This window comes from Gouania willdenowi, chromosome 6, assembly GCF_900634775.1.
Source record: "Gouania willdenowi chromosome 6, fGouWil2.1, whole genome shotgun sequence".
Taxonomy (NCBI): domain Eukaryota; kingdom Metazoa; phylum Chordata; class Actinopteri; order Blenniiformes; family Gobiesocidae; genus Gouania; species Gouania willdenowi.
The window spans coordinates 19,040,108-19,066,775 of NC_041049.1; the positions used below are offsets into that span (position 1 = coordinate 19,040,108).

Genomic DNA, 26,668 nt, shown 5'->3' on the forward strand with positions numbered 1-26,668 from the left:
TGTGGGATAACACTCATACTGGGCTCAACCACAGACACGTTGTTCCCAAATACCTGTTTTATGGAATTTCCACTCACTTCTTCCTCTGCTCACAGCCACCACCATTATTCCTAAGCCGCACACTGGTCACCAAACTGGCTTGATAACTCAACAATAAGCACAATATACACAACCACAATTTCACATCGCATCACTTGAAATCTATCGACTACTCCCCACCCATTCCATTTCCTATCTTGTATTCCTCTTCCCTGTTAACTTCCCCACCCCTCTCCAACCCCTCACCTTGGTGTAACACTGCCCTCTCTTTTTTTACATCCTCCCTTTAATAAAGTATTTCTTACCCTTCCCTAGGGAGGGCTGGTGATGGTCACAATTATGCAATGAAATAAATAAATTTATTTAATTGCAATAACAAAATATGCATTGCTGTTAAAAGATTGCACTTCTTGTAGTGTTAACCTTCGACAGAATGTGCAGACAAGAGAAAAAAAGAAAAAAAAATAAATAAATTGTACCTGCAGTTAATTTAAACTGCATGTAGGGCTGGGCGGTATACCGGTTCATACCAAATACTGGTATATATTTTCGTTAGGATATTAATTTTTAATATACCGCCGTACCGGTGTACTTGATTACACAACTTTTGGAACGCTACGTTGCGCCGCATTTCAGACCGGACCCTTTTCAACATTGCACTACCTAATTGACCATAAGAAACCACCACACCACTGAGTATGTAGCATTTAAAGCTAAAAATCAAGCTAATGATTGAATTAATCAAAACTAGAGCTTTAGGTCTTGTCCACAAATAGCTGGGTTTTTTTATAAACATATATCCACCCTCCACTGTTTGAAAAAAAATTAACATCCACACATCATCATTAAAAAAATAAATAAATAAACACATTCACACAAAACTGCATAAATATGTTATCCACAAGTGAATGGACGTCACTCTGTTGTTAACAGCTTTATGTATTGGGTTCCCAAGTGCACCGTTATAGCTTTGCACATGTGCCTAACAATGTTTGAGACCTGGTTCATGTAGGAGGCCTGTCTGGTGTGAGTCCGGCCCCTCCATACAGCGAGCCACCAGTAGATGGCGCAGACGGCACGCGGCACTGCGGGCCCCAGGGACGTGCTGAGCAGCACTGTCGGAAACCCACCCCGCGGCATCCCCCCGAACCATACCGGCCCCACGGAGCACGGCAGCACCCCCCCTCCCCCCTCGCACAACAGGGTTCCAACGGGGTACAAGTCACCCCCCGTGCCACCCCCGTGCCACCCCCCCCTCAAAATGGTGAAATACGATATAAATCTCGATATTTTTAAAGTCTTAACACAAAGACAATTCTTGGTTAAATTTGATGATGCAAAATGACTCACAGGCACAATCTGTGCCACTTTTGCCTTTCTTTCCTATAAGAGACAGCATGTGTGAGTGAGCTCTATATGATGGCTTGTTCAGGGGTAGGTCTGGGTTAGGACACACTCAGAAATGGATTGAAACGAGAACAGCGACTCCTAAAATCAGTATTTGAATACAAAATAGGCTGTAAAATATATTTTTAAAGGCGATATTGTAATTTTCTAAATCGCCAAAATAGAAATCTCGATATATCTTGAATCTCAAAATATTGCCCAGGCTGAGTGAGGACACTGAACTGTTTAACCTCTTCATGTTGATTAGGATAAGTATTCAGTATTCATCAGTCAAGGTTTTAAGCAAAACAAAGAAAAATCCCTGCACAGAGTGTGACCATCATGGTTGATCATATTGTTAAACTCTGAAAGATCCACTCATCACAACTTAAAGGGGACATATCATGCTAAATCCACTTTTTTCGCCCTTAAATGCATTTTGATGTATATTTAGATTGTTTAGAAGCACAGAAAAGTTCAAATTAATCTCTTCAGGTGCTCCGTTGATATCTTTATATTCTGTTTTGGTCATATTTTTCAATCTGTTTCGATTTTTCGATTCTCTATTACGTTTTTTGAACAATAACGTCAGCTGAACTGCCAAATTAGGACATCGACTCCAGGCCCAACACTTCGAGCAATCTGCCATTTTTATTTCTCGCTTTTATTTTTATTTTACGAGACGAGAAATCAAAATGTTTGGTTGTTGGATGTAGTAACCCACACGCTTCATTACACCGTCTCCCAGCATCAGAACCTTTTCAAAGTGCCTGGTTGAGTTTTATTTTTCACAGAAATGTACCCACATCTGTGGGTAAGGTCATTTTTGTGTGCGCGCAGCACTTCAAGGATGACTGCTTCAGCAACCTCCGCCAGTATAAAGAATGATTTGCAGAAAGACTTTGTCTGATTGAGGGTTCAATTCCTTCTATCTTTGGAGACGATGAACAGAGCACTTCGGTAAGCTGTAAATAACGCTAAAAAGTGTGATGATAAGACGTCCCTGTCATTGTTTTGTTAGCATTAGCAGTTGCACCGTCTTCATATGTTAGCGCTGTGTGCTCGTTTTAGATCCTTGATGATATGGCCTACGTGATTTAATTTAAGTCTAAAGTTTTCATTAGTCATTTCATTTTGCCGTTTTTGTCTTTGACAAAAACTGTATTAAAATGCATTTCATGACGTTAGCTTGGCGCTAGCGTTAGCTCGGTGCTAGTGTTAGCTCACTTGTTAGGGTTCTGCAGGTTCATCATCATCTTCATCTCGCTCCGCCGGGTCAGACCCTGGCTCAAACATGTAAAGCTGGATGGACAAGTATTCCGTTGTTGACATTGTGTAAATAACGTGTGAATAAACTTTTTCTGCACCGCTACATAGCCATATCTCTTCTATCAAACTACATAAATGGCCAAGCAGGGTGGAGTTGAACCTGGAGAGGGGGCAGGGTATGAAGTGTCTCATTTGCATTTAAAGAGACCGCACCAAAACGAGTTGCTCTTAGAAGCACATCAGAAAAGGGGTAGAAAAGGGGTCTGGGGAGCTATAATAATGAGGAATTCAGACCCAAGCAGTGCAGTTCCGCTTTATATAGACCACAACTGTATGATTTATATCTAAAAAGGAAGGATTTAAAACCATGATATGTCCCCTTTAAGATTTGTTACGTTTACAGTGACATTAAATATCAGCATTTAGTCACGAAAAACTGCAGCAATGAAGAACACAACATGTGAATGCACTCTTTCACAGAGTGCATGAAGTAAAAAAAAAAATTAAATTATTGTGTTGATAATAAGTATTACTTCAGCAGTTGCAGGCCTTCACAATAGTCCTAATGTAGGCTCAAGGGTTCCAACTTACTAAAACTGTATCTTACATTGGCTGCCCAGAAAATTCTTTCAATGGGTAAAAATTATTTTCTTGAATTTCAACAAAATAAAAACGTATGAAAACAGTTTGAGCAATTGATCAAAATTGATCACAAAAAAAAAAAAATTAAAAGCAAGCTACAATGGCCTCACTTAAAGGATTTTCAATATCAATATCCCAATGAAAAGCGTCAGGAAACGTGCTCAGCTCTAATCAAACACAGTCCATGCATACTCACGTAGGAAATGTTTCTCCAGTAAGGCAATTTCCAAGTGTCCCTTGACTTCATTGAGCCTGTCAGACTCTGACCTCTGGAAGTCCTGGAGGGCTGCGGCCATAATGGGAGACCCCGAACCAGCCTGTGCACACAAATGCATGCACAACGTGAACAACAAAAAATGAAAGATGTTGGTGTTAGAATCCAGGATGCATGACATTACGCGAGTAAGAAAGTCCCACACATGCGGTGGAATGACTCACACCATTTCCTCTCCCCCTTGGAGTGATGCAGTAGGAAAACAGGAAAGAGAAAGAGAGAGAGAGAGAGAGAATACCCCTCCCTTTCCTTAGACGGCTAAAAAAACCATGACTAAGGGGTTTTAAACCTCATGCAACTGGCTGAATGACAGGGGCAATAGGGAAAGGAAGGGAGTGAAGGGTGGCTGTATGAGCAGGTGAGCTTAAGAAACACTTTCCTCACACACACACACAATAACACACTCACTGCTGCAGCATCTACCGACTGCTTCCAGCATGGTTCGCGTGTGGCTGCCACACTACTGCAATGTCTGCAAGAGATGTGAAGAGTGAGACAGAAAATGGGCTGGTTGGGGCAGGAAGAAGAGAGAGAGACAGAGCGAGGAGAGCGACGGATCATCCCTGAATCCCAGAAGCACTTCAAAGGCAAACAAATCAGCCTATTCTGGGAGTGTCACGCAGGAGAAAACACAGATGCCAAAAAAAGAAAAGAAAAAAAAAAGAGAAAAGGCGATTGGAGAATCTATTTCTAAAATGAATAAACAGAAATCGGAGGGAGTTCCTACTGCATCACCACATTTCTCTGATAATTGATGAAGTAGCTTCGCTCTCAGTCAAAACCGAAAACAGTCAAAACCGAAAACTGGGTCAAACCCTGACGTCACTCGAGATGATTATCGGCTGATTAATTACTGTACCCCCGCCCCCCCCAAATCCTGAATCCATGACTCCGCCTTGAGTGAGCCTAAAATCATGTCCTGCTCTAACACTAAATGTCCACCACTCCATAACAGGCATGCTCTGGATACTCCAACAATGTAACATTTGTTAAACTGATGACCCAAGCATGCATGCAAAATCAAACCTAAACCCAGCATCAACCTACAATCCTGAAGGACCAGTTGTTGAATATCACTGTGCAAAACGGTCCATTTCCAGGTGAGTGTACATGTATTCCACAAATACAGCCCTTTAACAACAAATTACCATCAGTTCCTTCAGCTTTCATAAGCAAACCCCTCCCTGGCAGTAGGAATGCCTGCAATGTGGTGTAATTTGTTTGATGCTGTGCAGTGAGACTTCAGCTGAATGTGTAATGCGTTCTGTTGCTCAAAAAGCCCATCATTCAGCAGCAGTGGTGCACTCTGGCTCAATGAGCTGACTCAGTTTGATTAACTATAATGATTTGTTTGATATTTATTACCTTTGCAGCCCAGTCGACATCCATAAACACGTGGATAAAATATTATTTAAGTCCGGTAAAAACCCATTGCGGGCTGAGGATAGTTTGTTAATTCACACAGCAGCAAATGTGAGATTAAAGATGCTATTTGCTGTCCTCTTCATTAAAGGGCCAGTATTATGAAAAACTATCTTTATAATGAGGGCGCACGGTGGCTTAGTGGTTCGCACGTCCGCCTCACAGCAAGAAGGTCCTGGGTTCAAGCCCTGGGGTGGACACTTGGGTCCTTTCTGTGTGGAGTTTGCATGTTCTCCCCGTGCTGCGTGGGTTTCCTCCGGGTCCTCCGGCTTCCTCCCACAATCCAAAAACATGACAAGGTTGATTGGAGTCTCTAAATTGCCCATAGGAGTGAATGAGAGAGTGAATGGTTGTTTGTGTCTGTGTTGCCCTGTGATGGACTGGGTGTACCCCCGCCCAGCGCCCTATGAGAGCCGGAGATTGGCACCGGCAGACCCCCGCGACCCTGATAAACGGGAATAAGCGGGCATGAAGATGGATGGATATAAAGATGGATCTTTATAATGGTTTTGCCACAGTGATATACATTCCTTTAGCTTCATTCACAAGGTCAAAGCTGAAAAAGTTCTGTTTCCTCCCTCCCTTGTTATTCCACATTTTGTAAAAAGTCAGCTCCAAACAGGCGAGTTGGATTTTTCCCGCTACCTGATGTCACCTAATGGAAACTCCTCCTCCTGACATTCCTACTTCCTCCTACCCTACACAAACTGCCTCACAGGTAAAACAAATACAGTGGTTTAATATATACATTATACTTTATTGTCATATATGTAAAGCTGCATACACAAAAAGTGTTCTCTGCATTTAACCCCTCCCTGAGGAGCAGTGGGCAGCCACGGAGTAGAACCCAGCTGCTCCGGTGAGTGTTTGAAGCAGCTGACTCAGCTGATTGACTCCGCTGCTGCTGCCGCGCACACACCCTGGAACAATGTTTGTCTGACTCACAATCACAATAGCCAGTTTAATAGCTATGTGTTTTACTGTAATCTGCAGTTGTTTGGTTAAAATCAATAACAAGAGTGTGGATAGCAAAAGAATCACTTTGGTGATCACTGATCTCTCTCGCAAGAGTCAGGCATGAAATCTGCGTCTACAGACATGCCTACTCATGAATATGCATAAGCAGGCCCCAAAACAGCCTGTTTTTAGAACTGCTCAGAAAGTGACTTTTCAGAGGGCTAAAACTGTGGAAAACAGGCAAGTTTGGGAAATAAACCTCAAATACTATGTTGTTGAGGTTCTTAGAACACATGGAGATGGGTGAAAAAGATATTTTACCTCCACTTTTACACTTTTTATTCAGGCTAATTTTATATGAATTACATTAAATGCTTTGGTCCAACATTAAAAAATAATGAACCCAAAATGCTATCTTTAAATAGCATATTAAACTGGCTGTATCATTTGATCTTATTGGCCAATTTAATGTGCCCGTTTTCGCTGAAAAAATACAAGGACTGGATCGACACAAACAATAATCAGCCAAAACATATGTGTTATTTTATATATTTATTTTTCTGCGGTTATTATACATGTGCTATGTTTCATTTGTGTTCCGGTGGTTTTGTTTAGGCATCTAAACGGGCAGCTATTGTTTTTTACACCATTGTGTTCGGCCGCTAAGGCGTCCTGACCGCGGAATGTACGAGCAATAATATTCTCTGTCACCCTAGATTTCCACTGGATGCGTAACTGCACCCTAACTGCTGCGAAACAGCAACGCAGCTGATAAGTTTCCATTAAAATCAATGTGTCGCATGCGAATCTGCTTCAGCACAGCACCGTCACTGCTGAGTCATGTAAATACGCAGCACTTCTATTTTTGCTGGACGCTGGAGCTGTGCTGCAGCAAGTTAACAAAAATAAGCCCGTACGGGACAGGAAGTAGTATATAGACACAGAATAAAATATACGAAATATTTTCAAAACAAAATACTACGTGTTCAAGGAGGAAAACACCGACCTTCCGGGACCTCCAACGGGCCTATTTCGCACTCTCTCCGAAAACCGAGCACATATTCGGACCCAGGGAAATAAAACTTGACTTTTCCGTTGATACCATGGTTGGCCCAATTAGAGCACTTTTAAAATCGTATTTATTTCACATATAAATATTGCATTTATCCTTGGTTGAATCACACATATGTATCGCGCGATTACATGTGAATTAGTGGGATGTCCTGAGTCCATGCTGCCCTCTGCTTGCTGCAACAGATACCCAGCAAAACCGGAGGTGGTGGGGATTGCTGGACTGCAGATTGCGCTGAAGTCATGTAACGGAGCAGTTTCGGTGCAGATACGCATCTAGTGGAAATCCAGGGTCACACCCCGCAAATGTTCAGCGCTCATGAGGAAAATACCATCTCATCACATCATTTACCCATTACATCACTCAAATAATGAACAGTTAATCACTGTTGTCATGCTGTGGCTGTGTGCTCTCTGACCGGTACAACTGTGTGGATGAGGTGTCCCAGCAATTACACACCTTCATACACGGGGGAAGCAATCCACAGGGAATGTTTCAAAGATCTACCAGTCGATCGCGATCGATGAGTTGGCGACCACACCTTTAAAGCCTTCATGTGTTCATCATCAGACAAAGCTTTGAAATTTGTCCTGATTTAAGCTACTTAGCTGCGAGCTTTAAACTTATATTTTGTTACACAGCTTTGAAAGTTGTACTGGACTCTTAATCAGCAATCTAGTAATAAATCTAGTCAATAAATCTAGTAATGGTCATTGAACCCCCTGGGTAACACTAGTGTAGTCCAGGGTATAAACTGGTTTCCCTTTCAGTAACATTTTACTTGAAGTTTCATACATAAGTCTGACATTATTAATAATCACCATAGTGAAATTCTCTCTCTGCATTTAACCTATTTTCCCTGAGGGGGAGCAGTGGGCTGCCACTGGTAAATTTTTTTTGCGCTTTTGTTGTAACTTTGTGAATTTTTCTGTCATTTTCTGCATTTATGTTGTTTATTCGTGTGTTTTTTAGGTCACTTTCTGTATTTTTGTTGTTTTCTGTATTTTCCTGTCATTTTGTGTCATTTTGTTTGGGTGTCTTTGGAGCTATTCTGCAATGTGTTGTGTTTTGTGTTTTTGTTGTCATTTTGCTGCATCCGTCTTTGTTGTCAATTTGTGTATTTTTGGAATTTTTTGTGTGTATTTTGTGTACTTTGTGCATTTCGCTGTCCATTTGTTCAGGCTTTATATTCCTTCCAACTTCTTGAAATAACATTTTTGGGAATGTGTTTTGGGGGCTGCACAAAATTGGACAGAGGGCCACCTTGCCGCCAGTTGCCTAGGTTACCTGGGTTAGGGTAATGAATTACACTTAATGAGAGCCTTCATGACACCTTCATACTAATGACAGGTATCATGTCATAATAATGACAGCGTAATGTCAGCCTTTACGTATAAAACTTCAAGTAAAGTGTTACCCTCTTATCTAAATCCCCCTGATGCACATCGCTCAGTATCTGTGAGCCAAATAGTGACGTGTCATGAGGTCCTCTTGATAGAGAATAATGTAATAAAGGTGAGGTCTGCACCTACACCGTGGGATCTGACCATGGAAAGCAAAAACAGCCACTTTCATGTCAGAGTGGGCTGAAGAGCAGCAGCCAGAAGGGATTTATAGAATAATGGTGAAGATGCAATCCTCCCCATGGCAGAGTGCAACAGTGTCTTCAGCATGCCTCCTTTGTGTGTGTCTGTGTGCGTCCCAGCAGGAAATGGAGCTATACTGGTCTATTTTGGGGCATTGGATTGTGACTCATCAGAGCTGTGATGTTTGAAATGTGCAGGCACTCTCAGCAGCAACATAGCAACGCATGTAGAGGCTCACAGACACCCGCTCACATGTTGCCAATGGCTTAAGCAGAAAGTTGGTCACTTTGTTATGAATGTAAGGCTTGTTATCATAGGGTTTAAATGTGTAAGTTCAAAGTGAGAAAGTAAAGGCAGCAAAGCATCTAGAACAAAAAAATATAGATCTTTACAGTTTAAAAAAAAAAAAGACTAAAAGGTCAACATATTATCTATATATATGGACATATATTGTTATATATATGGACATATCGTCCATATATCATGGTATTTTTTCAAGATCGGTCATCGGCTAAAAAAATTAAAAAAAACAATTCTAAGGAAGGATAAGAAACACTTTATTATAGGGATGATGTGAAAAGAGAGGGCAGTGTTACACCTAAGTGAGGGGGAAGGGAACACTGTTGGTGCTCAGGCCCTAATTATATGAGCCTGCATCTAAAATCTCCGATATAAGCACTCCGACTTTGTTTTTATTGGATTCATTGATGTTCTCTTTCAAGGTCTTAAAAATGATCTATTTTTAATGGTCTATTCACTTGTAAAATACGCTCATTTTTAATTCAAACTAGTGGTTATTTTGCATTTAAAGGAGCATAAGACAGGATTTGTGAAAAAAAAATAAACATTCATTTTAAGTATTTTAATGCTAATGGTTGATGAGGCATTCAAAACCAAAAAAACAATGAGCCCACACACACATAGCTCCCTATTGCCATGAACAGGCTGTGTGCTCCATTATGTACTGCAATTCATGGTCCGAATTTGCGACTGCTTCCACGCTGATGATTGCAGTTATCCTAGCGGCCGTCGTGTCACTATTGAGTTTTATTTCTTGATCTTGCCCAAAGCTCCTTTAAATACATTTTTTTTTTCATTAGATTTTTTTAGGTTATTTTTCAGGGTTTTCCAATTCATCCAAGTTGTATCATGACACCCCTAACGGTGAGTCAATAACAATACATCTCAATGAACATAAAATACACAAGCTGAAAATAAGTAAACAAACCAAAATGACAAAACAGAAGTGGTGATTTTTTTTTTTTCTAAAGCAGGCTGCCATGCACTTACAGGTTCTCGGACAGCGTCCTCTGTCTCTCGTGGAGCTACTCTGGGCTTCAGCTGCATGTCGTCACTACATTCGGTGTCAGAGGCGGGCGGTGACTCGGCAAGATCCGGGAAGTCGTCTTTATTCCTGGGGCCTCGGAAGCGGATCTTGTCCAGGCGCTTTAGCATGGTCAACACCGCGGACCTGGGCTTTACCTTAACATGGTGGACGGCAACCCTGTGGAACAAGGAGAACTAGTTAGAGCAGCAAACAACTGCATCAAGTCAGAATGTCATTCAGGCTTTTGGTTCATTTCCAATGTTATTTTCCAACACATTTAATCGAGAGTAAAAATAATTATCTTTCAGCACACTTAATGATTTTTGCATTTTAAAAAGAAACGGGTAGAAAAAGAACATTGTAACATCATTATGCCACACAAGGTTCCAACAATTATTAATACAAATTATCTCAACACAAATGGAAAATGATCATTACTTCTCAGCTGCTTCTGCCAATTGTCATGCAACACAGCTGTTTAGTCCAGGCTCAAAGTTTCTAGAATTGAACTGTGAAGATTTTGTTCATTTTCAAGATACATTTTAACAATCAGGGCGACTCCAAAACTCCAAAATTTGGCCATTATATACAACAGGCTACCGTCAATAAAAGATACCCGATATTTGTTTTCTGGCTGATATTCGATATTGGATCAGGACACCCCTTATAAAAAACATTTACATTTGCGTTTGTAACTTAAAAAGTTTAAGGGGTATGAATACTTTTGCAAGCCAGTGTAATACTGAGGTTATGCATCGTGTTTAATCATAAATGATTTACTATGACTAAAGATAAAAGCCTGAATATATAAATCAATCCTAACTTCTTGTCTCAGTAATGACTCATTAATAAAAGCTGTCCAACTGTACATCCTTTATTTCCGACTACTTTCTTTCCAAAACTTTCAAGTCTAATACAGCTCTAGACTTAACACCAAAAGAGTGATGGTTTTAATAACCAACTATTCGTTTCACAGCGTATCTTTAGGCTTTTATCATCTGTTCCACCAAAACTGAAATTCCTCAGGGTTCACTGTGATTGATCATCACACAGCCAGCATTAAAGTCCTAACCTCGTCAGTGTCTGACTTTGATCTTTAGGCAAACACATCAATCCTCTTATTCCTCAGCCAAACAGACGACAGCAGATCTGTTGACAGGATTTACTGATCTGAATTCTTTGGTGAAGCAGTGGCGTAGGTTAATAGGACAGACTCCTACTTCACGTTCAAATGACAATATCCCATTTTACAGAAAATAAAGGAGCGGTTTGTGTCATCCCAAATCGAACCAAGACATTCCCCCTCGTCTCAAACTAAATTGATTATCTGAAGCCGGAAAGGGTGACGATCCATCAAGAGCCAGTGTTAAGGTGTCCTGCAAACATGGCTCGATATTTTCAAGACTGCCTGAGGGCTCTGTATCTGTTTCATAATTACTCAATTTATTCCAGTTGTTTGATGAATGAGACAGGCTGACCGCAGAATAGAAGTGAGTCACAACAATCCATCATTTTCTTTCTTTTTTTAAATGGAGCCAGAGGAGAAAAAAAACTCACATGATTTTAGACTCCTGACATTATCTTTCAATGTAATTCACTGAGATGACTTAATTTGACCGACTGAATGACTCTCAGCAGTGGGAAATATTTATCTGATGAAGCACAGACTCAATGAACACTCAGACCTCCAGCCATGCCTCTCTAAAAAGTATTATCTCACATTTTACAGTACCAGGTCATTAACTACACTGTAGGTTCATGGCTACACTTTTCATTCAGACACTATAAAATATACACCCGTAAAATGAAACCAATACTCCATCTCAGGGATGTCAAACTCTAACAGCTCTGGACTATCTATCTATAGATTCAGGTGCTGAATCTGCAACAATGTTGCATTTTAATTTGATCCGGTCCGCTTTTACACATTCTATTTGCCAAGCGCACCAAACTTTTTGAACAACGTCACGCAGGCAAAACGGTCGGTCGCCTTTTGGACAGAATACTTCAGCCTCCATAGACTTCTGTCAGAAAAATGCATTTTCCAAAGAAAATCCTAAAGCAATCCCCCAAGAAACGTAAAAAATAATGATTAAAAAATGACCCATAAACAAAATGAGTGTGGAAATGTTTGTGATGTGTATGTATGTGTGGAGGAGCACTGAGTGTGTGTGTTCATGTGTGCGTGTACTCATTGCCGAGATGACAGTTTGTGTGACTGCTCCGCTGCCCTGTCATTGTTGTGCCTTCAAGTCATATTTGGCCCTTCTTCCTATGTTTCCCAAAGGAAATCCTAAAACAATCTCCGCAGAAACGTCATAAATAATAATTCAAAATAACCCATAATCACACAATCCCAAAACCTGCGATACATAAACACAGGTGATGCCGCTCTGTCTCACACCTGTCAGCGCTCAAGAGGCGTCATGTCACTGGTAACTTACCGGTATGGATGTATAATGTGTGAAGATGTGAATGTATGAGCAGGTGAAACATAAAGCAATCAGGTGTGCAGCCATTGCTGACTATGTGAACAGTGTGAGGACGAGAAAAAAGTTAGTGAAATACATAAATGATGGGAGAGTAATACGGATGAGAGAGAGGAAATGTTTGTGACGTGTGCGTTTGTGTGCATCTGAAAATGGATAGATAGATGGATGGATGGATTGATAAATGGATATTTGTGTGTGTGCTGCCTGCTGGAGCGCTGGGTTATGAGTGTGTGCACGTACCTGTGGCCGCGAGGCAAAGCAGCGGCAGCAAGCACTCCCTGGAGGGGGCGGTTCAGACTTTAGTGATGTCACTAGGGATGTAACGATTAATCGGAAGGCAGTTAAAAATCGATTCATAGGTATCAAGGTTCACATCGATGCTGTGAAAAATGAATCGCAGTACTTTTTTTAACCAGCAGAGGGCGAGTGTTGGCGGCGGGCGAAATCTGCTAATACTTTCTTTCTGGCCGCCTTCTACTCTTAAACAAATTCATAAATGATTACTTACCCCTTTAGCACCGAAAGAATTTCTGTAATATTACACGAATATCTCTGTAAAAGTCACGTTTTTCTATTAGCTCTGTCTGCTAGCATAGCATCTCTTCTTCACTGCAAGATATCTGCATGCCAACCGACCACTGGGTTGCCAGCGCCCTCTGCTGGTTCAAACAAATATCTGCCCTAAATACAGTAAAATGACTGTTTTTTTTTTTGTAAGTCCAATTGTTAAGGCACAAAATAAATTTTCAGTTGCACTTTTAAAAAGAAAAAGAACTATTATGCAGTTTTGTATTGTTTACTATAGAACCAGAATTTAAAAAATAAGCTTCTTCATTTGTATTATTCCTTTATTTATTTCATTCAAGATTTACTTTTAGTTAAATTGCATTGTTTTGAATAGTTTATCAAGGGATTCTTTTGACAATGAAAAATTGTACAGTATTTTCCCCAAAAAAATAAAGGAATATTTTTCAGTCATTTATATACAGTCCCATTTTGTAAAATAAATCGTGAGAGAATCGTATCGTGAACCCAGTATCGTGAATCGAATCATATCGGGAGTTGAGTGAATCGTTACATCCCTAGATGTCACTAATGTCTGAACCGGAGGGAGCGTTTGTTTTTCAGAAGAGGGCAGAGCCGCAACTCAAAGAGCAGGATTAGTGAGGATTGCTCAGAGATGCAGGAAGAAAGTCCAATAATACTTTGGGGGTGTTTTTGATAAGGAATTAACATTGTAAAGTTAAAAGCTCAAGAAAAATGATTTAGCATGCTAGTCGGCCCTTTAAAGTTCATAATTATGCATTTTCAACAATATGGTGTCAGGTTTCGAAACTCAAATCTTTATTATTTGAACCAGCGTTTCAAATGATAAAGATTTGAGTCATAAGTTGTAAAACTTAAATTTATACAGAGAGTGAAATGTGCAGTTGCTTTAGGTAGTAGTTTGAATCCTGAGCAGTAAATACTATCAGAGTTTCTATGCATGGCTATAAATGTTAGCGTTTACTAACCGCATCCCCTCGTCACCACCCACATGGGTGCATGGAAAGGAAAATTACAGCCGTCTGTGGTGGCTTCACGTTCCCTCTCCAGAGGGGCAAATATAAACAGAGTTGAGTGGCAAGTTAATAAACACATTTCATCTACTTGTCAAGACACATGTCGCAATGAAATCTGTCCCTTAACAATCACCTGATTCCATTCACACCCTGCGCTGGTGCAACAGTCTCCATTTGATAGGGGTCAAAAAGAGCATTGTGGTTGTAGAGAACGAAATTCTGTTTGAGCTTGAGAGTGTCATGTGACCTTGATCAGATACAAGAGAACAGAAGATAAATGAACCCGTGCACTAGAGCACATTACATAAGTGTTCTACTCTCTGGTATTTTTTTCTTTTTTTTAAACACATTCACTTAAGGTTTTTTTTATTATACATAAGCACACTGGGGTTGACCTTCCATTGGAAAGCAGAAACAATGTACTAAATGGAAAATGAAAATATGAAATGAAGTATTATTAAGTTGTTGATTACAAATGCTTCAGTTTCCATGCACAGTGTGTATCCCTTATAGATACTTGGTGGCAGCATAGATCACATGCATGTGTGGGTGTGTTAGTACAGCCAACTTTGCCTCAGCATAATCTGCACATGACCTGTAGTAGCTTAAGGTCAAGCAGCCAATCAGAGTTCTTGAAGAAAACCAGGCAGTGAGAAAACCTAATTCCTCTTGGCCTAGAAGTGCTTCTAAACTGTAATTACTGGAAATGTAGACTTAAATGGAAATCAGGAAATAAAACTTTTAAAGATGTGACAAGATCTTTCTTTAAATTCAAAAGTTACAGAACAATGTCTAACATTGATTCTCAGTTAGATAATAAAAGATCATTGCATAAATAGGAAGGGAGAGAAAAATGTATTCATTAGGGACACTGATAAATTAATAATAGGTCGACTTATCTGATTGATTATCATACATATTGAAACCAATAGTAGCTAAATTCTCAGTATCAGATAACCATTGTTATCATTAAAAATAGGTAGGACTAGGATTAAAAACTAGGGGTGTACCATCTAAGGAACCTCACAATTTGATTACGTTTCACGGTGCTACGATTAATCAACAATTATTAAAATATTAACGATTATCCTGATTTTCGATGCATCTTATTGAATCTGCCGCTAAATAATTGTAGCTAAAGAGATAGCTACCGCTATCGCCTCCTTCACCTGGTCCGTTCCTTCAGGTGTCAATGCGGCATGCACGACTTTAACTTTCATTCCGCAAGTAGTGGTCATGTTTCTATCATTTAGTTATTATGAAAAACAATCCATTTTGAACATTTATGAATAGTTATAAAAAGTCACGTGTCGAACTGCAATTAATCTAATAATTGATGTATTGGCACACTTCTATTAAAAACGTTAACATTTATAGTTGGCAATTAGCAACTTTCTTTGGTGCATCTTGACAAAGTAGTAAGCTGATAAACCAACATGGTTACAGGTGTATAGCAGTCTCCTCTTACTCAGAGATGTGGTTAGCCTCCACTTTCACCACAGTCTCTAAGCTGATACTGGCATGTTGTAGACACATGAGAAGGGAGCAGCTCATCCTGCATCACTGCTGTCCTTTAAACATGCGGTACACAGTGAGCCATGGAAAACCCAAATGCAATAACTATCAAATGAGTATGCTAACCAAAAGTAAACTTAAGGACTACGTATCATATCATCATCATCATCATCCCCGATGCTTTGCTGCAGTGGAAAAAGGAGCCGAAACAGGAAACCACTTGCTTCTACACCTTTTCTCAACTTTAACTTTTAAGTTTCAATATACATTCACAGAAACAGAGAGTAGGATTAATGTGGGTTTTAACAACCTCCTCTGCGGGCAGCAGCTGGAACATTCCACTGATAGCTGGAACTTTTGTCCTGCAAGTCTAATGAGGCAACAGATGGTCAAAGCGGTAAAGACATCAGACTACTGTCATGCTGAATAAGAAGTGAAACAAACAAGGCTGTCAGGTGCTGCCATGGTAAGGGAACTAAAGTATTAAAATGCTCCAGCAGGCCTACAGCAGTTGCTCTGAGAAAGAAAAGGGCACCGCAGTGAGGGAGGGGAAGTTAGACTGAAGTGGATGTGAAAGTGAAATGAGGGGAAAATGTTTATCAGTGATAGAGGAACAATAGAAGTTTCATTCCAGGGAGGAACAAAAGTGAAGTGTGATGAAGACAGATGAGTGGAATAAACCAATGCACTTAACACAGCATTTTCAACCCTGGTCATTGAAGGCCACAGTCCTGCGACCATTTTAAAGAAGAAGCTCCTTGTCAGGCCTTTTGTGAAGCCAATTTAAAACAAATTTTAGATTTGGCTTAAAAGAAATTGCAGCATGACATGAAATATACCCTCATATGCATGTTTTGGGACAACATCATGTATTCTTTGCCATAAACGAGTGGACAAAAAAAAATAAATATCAAATCTCGTGTAAAATCTCACAATGAAATATCACAATATGGCGAACCAGAAAATGAAATAGCTGTACGACACAGACTTAAAGCCTAAACATACTTGGGTGGAATGTAGTCAGATCAGATTGTGTGCACTGCTGCATATAGTATCCAGCAAAGAAAAGCCTCCATTTCCCACAATCCTTAGCATTTCTCTGTAGTCCTTGTACTCTTTCTGAGACGTGTTAAAAAGCTGTCGGTACTTTCATAGCTCGTCTGCCAGTCTCTCCTAAAAGCTTGTCTCATCTCTCCTACTGTTACTTTTAATGTGGGTTGTTGTGAAAAATACATGCCTACAGTGTTATGTGTGACATCAGGTACGCAAAGCGGAATCCGTGCGGTCATAAAATTTGAGCTTTGCGCTAATTGGCCTGGCGGACGTCCGCACAGAGATCGTGCGGACCTCTGCGAAGTCCATTCTGCGTATGCTGTGCCCGAATATGTTTGAGCCTTTAGCCTTCAACAACATGTTTTGGGACAGTATAAGAATACGCATTTCCATAAAATAATTCACTGTAAAAGAAATGGCCTAGTGTCTTGCAACGGTAGCAAAAATATTGACTGAAGTCAAATCTCACGCTATGTAATATTGCGTGATTTTAGCGCGTGCTTTCGGCGCACCTTCACAACATGGTATTTAAAAGGAAACGATTCTCATTTTAACTGATTCTCGATTCAAAATTGATACAATGCATGTGGTGTGTTAAGGCAAATTATGGCATCAAAACAATATAGTTTGTACAAGATATTTTTCAACAAAACTGATTCCAATGATGTAATCACACAAAGGCAAACTTAAGACAAAAGGTAACATTTATTCATGCTAAACAAATAAAAACGTATTTACTGTATAAGAATTATCTTACATAAATAAAAATGCCTAAATAAAAGCTTAGGCCAGCTGTCCCTTTCTTCCATAAGTAAGTCTCAACTTATAAGTTCAAGGTATACAAAAAAAAAAAACAAAAAAAAAAGAGAACTTCTATTCATAAATAAAATTGCATTAATAAAAGCTTAGGCTAGCTGCATTTTTCTCCCAGAAATTACAAAAATTGGTGTTGTGTGATTTTTCAAAATAGAAACTTTTTTTTTTAGTAAGTCTCAATTCTCAGTGACAACAAGAATACGTTAAGGCATACAAAAAAATAAAGCTTCTGTTAATAAACAAAATTGCCAACATAAAAGCTTAGGCTGGCTGCTTTTTTCTCTCTCATAGGAGAGATACACAACAATGTAACTGGTGTTGTGTTTGATATTTCAAAAATAACATTGTACAGTCACAGTCAGTCAGTAAAGCACATTTAAGACCTATGTGATCTAAATTTAAGACAGTTTTATACTTTTTATGGCCTAAATTATTATTTATTTCTTTCATTGATTTTTAAATCGAGAATGATTAGAATCGCGATTCTTATGCAAATTCATTTTTTTCACCACCCCTAGTATTTAAAAAGAATAATTCACTCAATTCACAATATTAAGCATGTTTTGCACAATTTCAGAAAGTTAAATAGCAAGTAACACATCTAATTAGGGAAAGCCAATAAAACAAACTAAATAGAAACAGTTAAACTTAGAGAAGGGATATACTATGAAATGGAGTTGGAGAAATTTTGAACCGAAGGCTCTAAAACTCTGGCCATTAACTTTCGGTAGGATATTTTTTAGAGGAAAGCTAACATACATTTAAGTAAGAACTACAATAGATGATTTCTACTGTTGCATCTTAAACCAGACAAGAGCAGGTTTGATAAACAGGCTAATGCAACATTTAGACATTTTATAATGATTTTAGAGTTGGATGCAAAATTGAAGTGAAAACAAACAAGAAGAAGAAGAGTAGGCCAGCTTTCTTCTTGCCCACTTATGCAATGATCAAAGGCAGAGCTGAGTGGACTGAACCAAAACAAGACATTTTATAAAGTGCATTGACTGGGTATGTAATATGACACACCTTATGCTTTGAGAAAAGCCCCCCAGTACACAATTACAATTCATGCCCCCTACCGATATGAAGCTGGAGTTAAATATACAGAGGGGATTTACACAAATCTATAGCAAAACATTTTCAATGATAATAGTAATTGATATAGCACAGTAATTGCTGTATCTTTGCATTGCCGTTTTCTAGGGATGTGAATCTTTTGGTGTCTCACGATTCGATTCCGATTCAAAATCGATTCTCGTTTTAACCGATTCTAGATAATTTTAAATAAACTGATTCCAATGATGTAATCATACAAAGGCAAAATTAAGACAATAGGTAACATTTTTTCATGCTAACCAAATAAACACACACACACACTCCTTGTGCTGTCTATGTAATACATTGTAAGTTGGAATGGCTGTTGTTTCCTGTTGAGATCATGTCATAGACTGTAAAGGTCTGGATGAGTTTGTGTGTTTTGACCTAACACTGATGGCGTAGTAGTCGGAAGTCGTCATCTTGAAAGCCCATGGCCTGGTAGTCTCTACTAACTAAATACTTGTATTTTTGGCTTGAAAAAATATATGCTTGTGAGTATGTTTAAGTGTACTGTTTCTAAGACGGTGTTTGTGAAAGTTAAGCATAGACTGTGTGTTATAAAAATCACTGCCGATCGCAGTAAATGTTAGCATGAGCATATACATTGGTTTTCCCCATAGACGTGAGCATGAAGCTAGGGGACTTTTTGTAAAGCGGTTTTTTCTATTTATGAGAACACTAATATGTATTTGTATGTTCAGTTTACAGTGTTTCATGAGTTAGTGGATCTTCTGAATCAGAGTTTTTCTTGAAAAAAATAACATTTAAAAAAAAAATATTTTTTTAAGTTTATGAATCGATTCAGAATTGTGGATGATTAGAATCACGAATCGATTCTTATGTAAATTGATTTTTTTTACCCACCCTTACCGTTTTCAATTTTATGGGCACAACGGGGGAAAAAAAACCAAAAGCTCCCCAAGACTTGTTGCGTGGTCTTTAACAAGATTCCGAATGACCCATTTTGGACGTACAAATCAGAGCCAACTGCATTACACGTATACTTTTTATGGGGCCCTGCAGCCATTTCCTTACACTCATTACAAGTCACACAGCACCCATTATTTCTCTGTGCTGTTATGTAAACAGGGTTATAAAACATCGATATGTGCTAAACTTTTGGATGGGATGCCCTTGCACTCGTGAAATTAGTAACAGTGTGATACAAATCAATGTGTAATTAAACATGACCTCAACTCCAGGGGAACGGGCGAGGAGCTGCTGGGAACAAACCGTACACACTTCAATGATTTATTTTCGTCCATATTTCTGCTCATGTTGACAAAGCCTGTGAATACAGACCAAATGATGACTCCTCTAATGAAACGTGAAAGTAACAAGACTAAAATGCTTGGAAACAAAATGAATCAAACACAAGATGTCTAGAGCCTCTGACTTTCCGTAATCTTAGAAAACAGACAGAAAATGGTAAATTGACTTGATTGATGTAGCTCTTTATAACCACTGAGGTAGTCCCAAAGCGCTTTACAATATCAGCTCATTCACCCATTCACACACCAATGATGAGCTGACATGCAAGGTACTCATCAACCATTGGGAGCAACTTTGGGTTCAGTGTCTTGCTCAAGGACAATTCAACACAAACGGGTATGGAATGGGAGTCAAACCTCCAACCTCTAGATCAGAAAAAGACCCCTATTCCACCTGAGCTATGGTCACCAGGTCAGAAAATACAGAATTAACCTAAAACAGAAATTGCAATATTGTTTTTTTTTTTTTTTTTTTTTTTAATCATTATTAGTAGTAGTAGTTTTTTTTCCCAAATATTATAATGCAGAAATTGCAATATGTCCCTGAATGTAGCCTCATATGCATTATTTTGGAAGATATCATGCATTTACAAGCAAGTTGCCTTTGTGACTGGGTGTTCAGAGAGAATGAAATGTAAATAATTGAGAAAAATATGACGCAATGTAACAGACTTCACCTTCTGAAATGGAAATACTGTAGCTACAGTATACGACACCGACTAAACCCTTACCGACATGTTTTGGGATAATATCGCACATTTCCACCATATGTTTTGCCATAAAACGTGTGGTTTAATCTAATGCCTAACTTTGGCAAGTGAAGCAAGACATCAAATGTTGCGCAAAATTTCACAATCTTGTGCCTGTTTTAGTGCATTTTTGATGTGTATGAATATGAAATTAATGACAATAGTTACCTCCATTAACCATATTATAAGCCAGCAATGACATCTGATGAAATGAAAATTAAATGGAAAAAATTCGGAGGATTGGACGCTCAAGAGAATTTGGATATTAACCATTATTTGATTCTTTCCCTTCAGGTAAATACAATTATTTGGCTCAACTTTTAACAAATTGAGACCAATGTTGCTGTAGAGGTACTGATTAAACTAGACTTTAAAATAAAATTATTACACATCATCTTTGAAGATGTAAAATGTGATCATCCTCAATACATTTATTGATCACTGAAAACATGTTTCTTTTACTTTTTATCCGCAAATGTTATCCAAAAGTTGTTCTCATCCCCTACTTATGTCATTGTGCCCTACAAAACACCGTCAAAGTAACATTTCTAGTGCTTTCCACCATGCATTTAAAGTTGTTGACAAAACGATAGCCGATGTTGATAATGTGGCTTCCATGACAACACCTGATAACAGCCAAAATTGGAGCAAGTGAATCATTGTCTTGTCTGATGAAGAAACACAACAATTAAAGGAAAAAAAACACACTTCTTAAAGAAACTCTACCACTTCTGTGCCATCTTTGCATTCTTCTACAGCACTCCAAATCCCACAATGCAAAAAACCTTTCCAAACTTCAAGTCACCACATCAATCTGGGTCTGTGTCTGGCGAATCCTTTCAGAATCAGGGAGGGACATGAACAGGATGCTTGAATCTGATTGGGTGAAGCGCCTGTCCACCATGATTTGTTTTAGCCAATCACACGGTAACAAATGATGACGTCGTCGTCGGCATGTGGCGCAGAGACGGTGCTACACAAACAACAAGGCTCCGCTGGTGAAAACTTTTTTTTGTGATAGTAATGCTGCGGTCATAATGTCTTTGAGTGACTTTTCACGTTTTTGCAACAAGAGTATGTGAGTTAAGGGCACGTTAACTATCCTCCTGCGTCGACATCTTTCTATTTTGATTCGGAGCTATGCTAATAGCGGTAGCCCAACTAGTTCCTCTCCCGGCAACTGCGCATGGGCCAGTTTTGCTTCGGCGCTTCTGCCTTCGTCACACCCAGATATCCCACCCTAAACCACAACACTGCCTCATGATTGGTTCTAATCGGTTGGGTTTCGAAAGGCAAAGGCCGGAACAGTACAAGACGGATTCTGGTGTTGGTGAATCAGACTGAAATCAACTCACCCAACTCAGCTTGTTGTTATCAACCTTAGTAGGACAGCTTAGTAGGACAGGGAATGTTTAATTAGTTGAAGATTAAGATTAAAGATTAAATCGGGGCTTCGCCTTTAATTGGCCATGTAATGTTGTTACATACATGGAATTTGTCCTCTGCATTTAACCCATCCCTGAGGAGCATGCTAACAGAGATTAATCCATGATATAATTATCTAGATTCGTAGCATAGGCCCAAACAGACTACTGGTACTGGTGGTAAATAAAGCTCTGTATAGATCAAGACAATATGTCAACAATCAACAATATTACCAGAGGGGTATTCCATAAAGGAGGGTTAACAAACTCTGAGTCTATCCATAAACTCTGGGTCAACATATCCAGCGATGGGAAACTCTGGGTATCTGATTCCATTACAGCTGGTATGAAGTGGGTCAATCAACCCTGAGCATGTAAACCTTGGGTTACTGACGTGCACGCGCGCGATAAAAAGCCATCATCAATGGATCGAAGATGAGTCGAGCTGCCATGGCAACCATCCAGAAAATAGTGACTTATTCACCGTAATGGGTGAAAAAAGCCGGTGTTTGAGGAATATGACCCAGTTCTAAAGGTGCGTTCAGTCTCCAGTGATTATAGTGGCTTAAATCACCCGTAATTAGTCACACTTTTTGGTCGCTTTATCACTTTATTGCTTCAGTGACGTGACGAGCGGTGAATATTATGAGACGTGACAGCAGCATAGGATGGCTGCATAGAGAGCCCTCCTGTTACACTGGATATTAAGACAGTAAATGCCGCTTGATATTGCATCATTTATATTGATTTTTAATGTAATATTGTCACCAGAGTCATCTCAATGTCCTAAAAAATGTCATAAAAAAAACACTGAAGCGGGACGCAAACCCGCAACCCACCGCTTCTACACGCAGCATCACAACTCACTGCGCTCTTCAAAGAGCCGTGATCTACAGATTTAACTGTATAACAATATAAAACAACAATCGAGTCTTAAAAGTGGATTCATTTAAATTATCATCTCCTCCTTTATATTATCCACAGGTTTGAACTTTACTACAGACGTCAGTAGATGTTTTAATGCAGATCAACCTCAACCTACATCCACAATGTTATAAAGAAAACTACCATTTGCACACAAAAAAACAAAAAAAAACGTAAAGCAACACAACATTAGTAATGATGTGAACATGTCTATGGTGTGTGATGTTACTAATGTGTTTCAGAGAAAAGTGTTAAGGTTCATTGGGCGGAGCCAGGTAGAAACCCAGGGTTTCTTTGATAAAACCTGCCAGCGACCAGGTTTAGTTCACGGACAATGTTGCCATGGTAACATACTCAGAGAAGAACATACCTCGAGTTTAGGAATGGGATACTCAGTTTTCCCTCATTTCAGCCAGTTTGAACATGACCCGCTTTGTGGAATACCCCTCTGCACTACTTGTATACATGTTCATATTTATCTTTATATTTATTAATATTACTATTATACTGTTTCTGTTTTTTTGATGATGAAAAGCAGAAATACAACTAGATAGAAATCTTGGTTATGTATTGTTGTATTTGGTGCTAAAAAATAAGTTGAATTGAACTAGATTAAAAAAAAAAAAAAAAAAAAAAAGGTCAGAATTATTAGCTATACAAGTCAGTTATTTTCTTTTGATATTTCTTACATCATTTGCTAGAAGGTATTGTTTTCAATCTTTTCATGTATTGAGGCGTAAGATATTATTAAATTATATGCAAAATAACAACAACAATTATTATTATTATTATTATTATTATTATTATTATTATTATTATTTATTTATTTATTTATTTATTTAAATAATAAAAAAGCAACCTAAAAACAACTATAACAGGAAATATTGGTGGAAAGAGATCGTCGAGTGTGAATTAAATTGACTTGTATAACTGAGTTTAGACCCAGTTTGAATCCAGGCCTAAACCAGTAACGGAGTCTAATGTTATTCTCACACACGAACGACGAAAACAAGCGCAAGAAAACCAGTGTGACTGCTGTCATGTTTTTTGGGTTTCCTGTCATACAATATGTGTTTATCTTAGGCTGTAAATACACTTACCGAGCACGTAAATCGTAGCAAAGTTTCATGAACACTGAGATTGAAGCGTCGGTACACCTGCTGCTGCTGCTCGGGGCGCCCCACTCAGCGCCAGCCTCTCCTCGGTCACGGCTGATGTCTCCGTGCCTTCATTTCCATATCTCCGACAAACACTTTAGGAGGACAAACCAGCGACTTCAGGCTAAAGGAAGCTAGCAGTTGTGTTTCTATCTCTCCAACCCCCAGATAGCAGTCCGAATAGCGGGGGGCCCCGGGGCTCGTAGCGCTCTCCTAGCTGTGGGCTCCGGTTGTTCGGTAGATAACGGCCAGGGAGAGAGGGAGAGAGAGCAGCATCAGGCCGAGGAGGTTTCGTCAGTGAACGGAGATGCTTTCTTAAAGGGGCCGGGCTCTGTGACGTCACTGCTATTGTTTACACCGCCGTGTTCAACGCAAACAGTCAACAACTCATTAACATAGTTGATTGGTAAATGTGAAATAAACCAATCAGAATCAGAATTCCTTTATTAATCCCAGGGGACAATTGCTTATGTTACAGCCACAAAAAAAAAAAAAAAAAAAAAAAAATCACAAATAAAAGAATAAAAACGTTAACAAAGACAAAGGAAAGAATAAACGTTAAATAAGTGTATAATTAAGTTATATATAAGTTAAAATAGGGATCAGATACACACACAATAATAATAATAATAATAATAATAATAATAATAATAATAATATAAAATCACAGATATAAGTAGTAGCATTCAGAGTGAAAATACAAGTGAGAATGTTGTATACTGAAAATATCATAAAATAATTACTGACACAAAAGGGTTGACAAGAACAGTGGTTGCCAATCTGTTTCGTCCCTTGTACCCCCTTCACATTTTTGTCAAATCATTTGTACCCCCTCTTCATATCATAAGTACCTTCTTCATAATTTCATATGTGTTTCCATTTGTGGAAGAGCAAGCTCTCCTAAAACTGTGTCTCAAACATTGGTTCCCTAAGGTTTAATCGTCAAATTCAAAGCAATGAGTGGAATTTAAAGTGGAATTTAATTAAACTACTACTTTAATAGTAAGTAAATACAGTATCATTTGTAAAGTGTAACTATGTATCGTCTCCTATTGTCAAAAGTGTGATAAAAATTGCTTCTACGGCATAAAATAATCCTGACAAGAAAATATAGTATTTTATTGAGCAATAGTACTGATAGTTTGTGGTGAATTTGACCAAAAAAAATAGTCTAAAAAGGAACTAGGAACCTGCAATGTGCTCCCGTACCCTCAGGGGTACATGTACCTCTGTTTGGGAACCACTGGTCAAAGAGCAGTGATTCTATATTTCAAGATCCAATATGCTAGAACAACATTGACAAAGAGGAGTGTAACAATAGCAGGGGTTAAATTATGGAACCACCTATAGGATGAAATAAAACAAAGCACCAACATGAACAAGTTTAAAAAGCTTTTAAAATCATATATCATTAGTAAGTATAAGAAAGAAGAGCAACAATTTTACCTCGGACAGCAATAATACAGTATACTGATTGATTGTTTATTCTGAGTTCAATGTACATTACACATACACATGACTGTTTTGGTATTAACATACTTTCATATATATATGAACTCGAAAAGGAGTGGGAGGAAGTAAACGTTTAGGTTTCTGCACCCATGTAATTGTCATTATTCAGATCAGTGGTTGCTTCCTTTCACAAAACAGTTAATATAAAAGATAAACAGTTTACATGCAAGAAATATAATTCTATATACACATGTAAATATAAAAAAGAATATGTTACCGACAATGGTAAATACTTTAGTAGATCAAAATCTATTGTCAAGCTCTTATATGTAATAGTTTTATTTTTATTTTTTTTAATATGTATTCCTGTCATATAATATGTATATAATGGTATGAAATATATTCATACTTAAACATAATAAAAGGTTTTTGTTAGTTTATATATTGCCACTCAAAATGTAATTTGTGTTATAAATATGAAATAGTATAATATTAATATTATTCACATGTCATATACATTCATGTGTATGTATGTATATGTGTGTACGTATGTATAAATCTTTGATGTGAATGTATAAACTGTATATATATATAACTGTATATATAAAACTTGTGCAGAATATATATGTCGTGAAAATAGTGATATAAGTTAAATATTTTTTGTGTGTGATATTATGTAGAGAACCTCGTTTTGTTTTGCTGTGATGGGGTAGGTACTGTATATATAAGCTTTGCTTCAACCTACACCCTTTCGGTGGCTGAATTAGACAATTTCTTTGTTCTGTACTTTTTTTTGTTCATGAAGACTGCTGAAATAAATTCAAATTCATATTCTCAACTGGTGGGTCGGGACCCAAAAGTAGGTCGTGGACAGCTGGTCAACAATAAATACTTAATTTATCTCATTTTTTACTTGTCTTTTATTTTTTTATTTTTTTATTTTGACAGGCATGCTGTCAAAATGCTAGAGTTAGTATAAACATCAGAAATATCAGATACATCAGTGCCTCTCAAAGTGTGTGGTGGGCCTTCCTGGTGGGGAATGGAGATATGGTCACAGGTGGGGAGTGACAAACTTTTTAATTTGGTGTCAAATGTCTTTCTTCATTGACAGTAAAGATAATTAACACTAAACAAAACACCTACACACAAAGACAGTAATAGTGAGAAGTCTAAAA

The 26,668-nt window shown here is 38.5% G+C and overlaps 1 protein-coding gene across 2 annotated transcripts in view; it reads right to left on the minus strand.

The window, feature by feature from the left end:
* Nucleotides 1-24,336, minus strand: part of gramd4a (GRAM domain containing 4a) — a 59,452-nt gene extending 35,116 nt beyond the window's left edge. For both annotated transcript variants that reach the window (XM_028450781.1, XM_028450780.1), the window contains exons 1-3: nucleotides 23,982-24,336; nucleotides 9,938-10,151; nucleotides 3,533-3,653 (exon numbers count right to left, since the gene is read on the minus strand). In XM_028450781.1, coding sequence (XP_028306582.1) covers nucleotides 3,533-3,653; nucleotides 9,938-10,151; nucleotides 23,982-24,010 — 364 coding nt within the window. In that variant the 5' untranslated portion in view covers nucleotides 24,011-24,336. The remainder of the gene's footprint in view (nucleotides 1-3,532; nucleotides 3,654-9,937; nucleotides 10,152-23,981) is intronic.
* Between the last annotated feature and the right edge of the window lie 2,332 nt (nucleotides 24,337-26,668).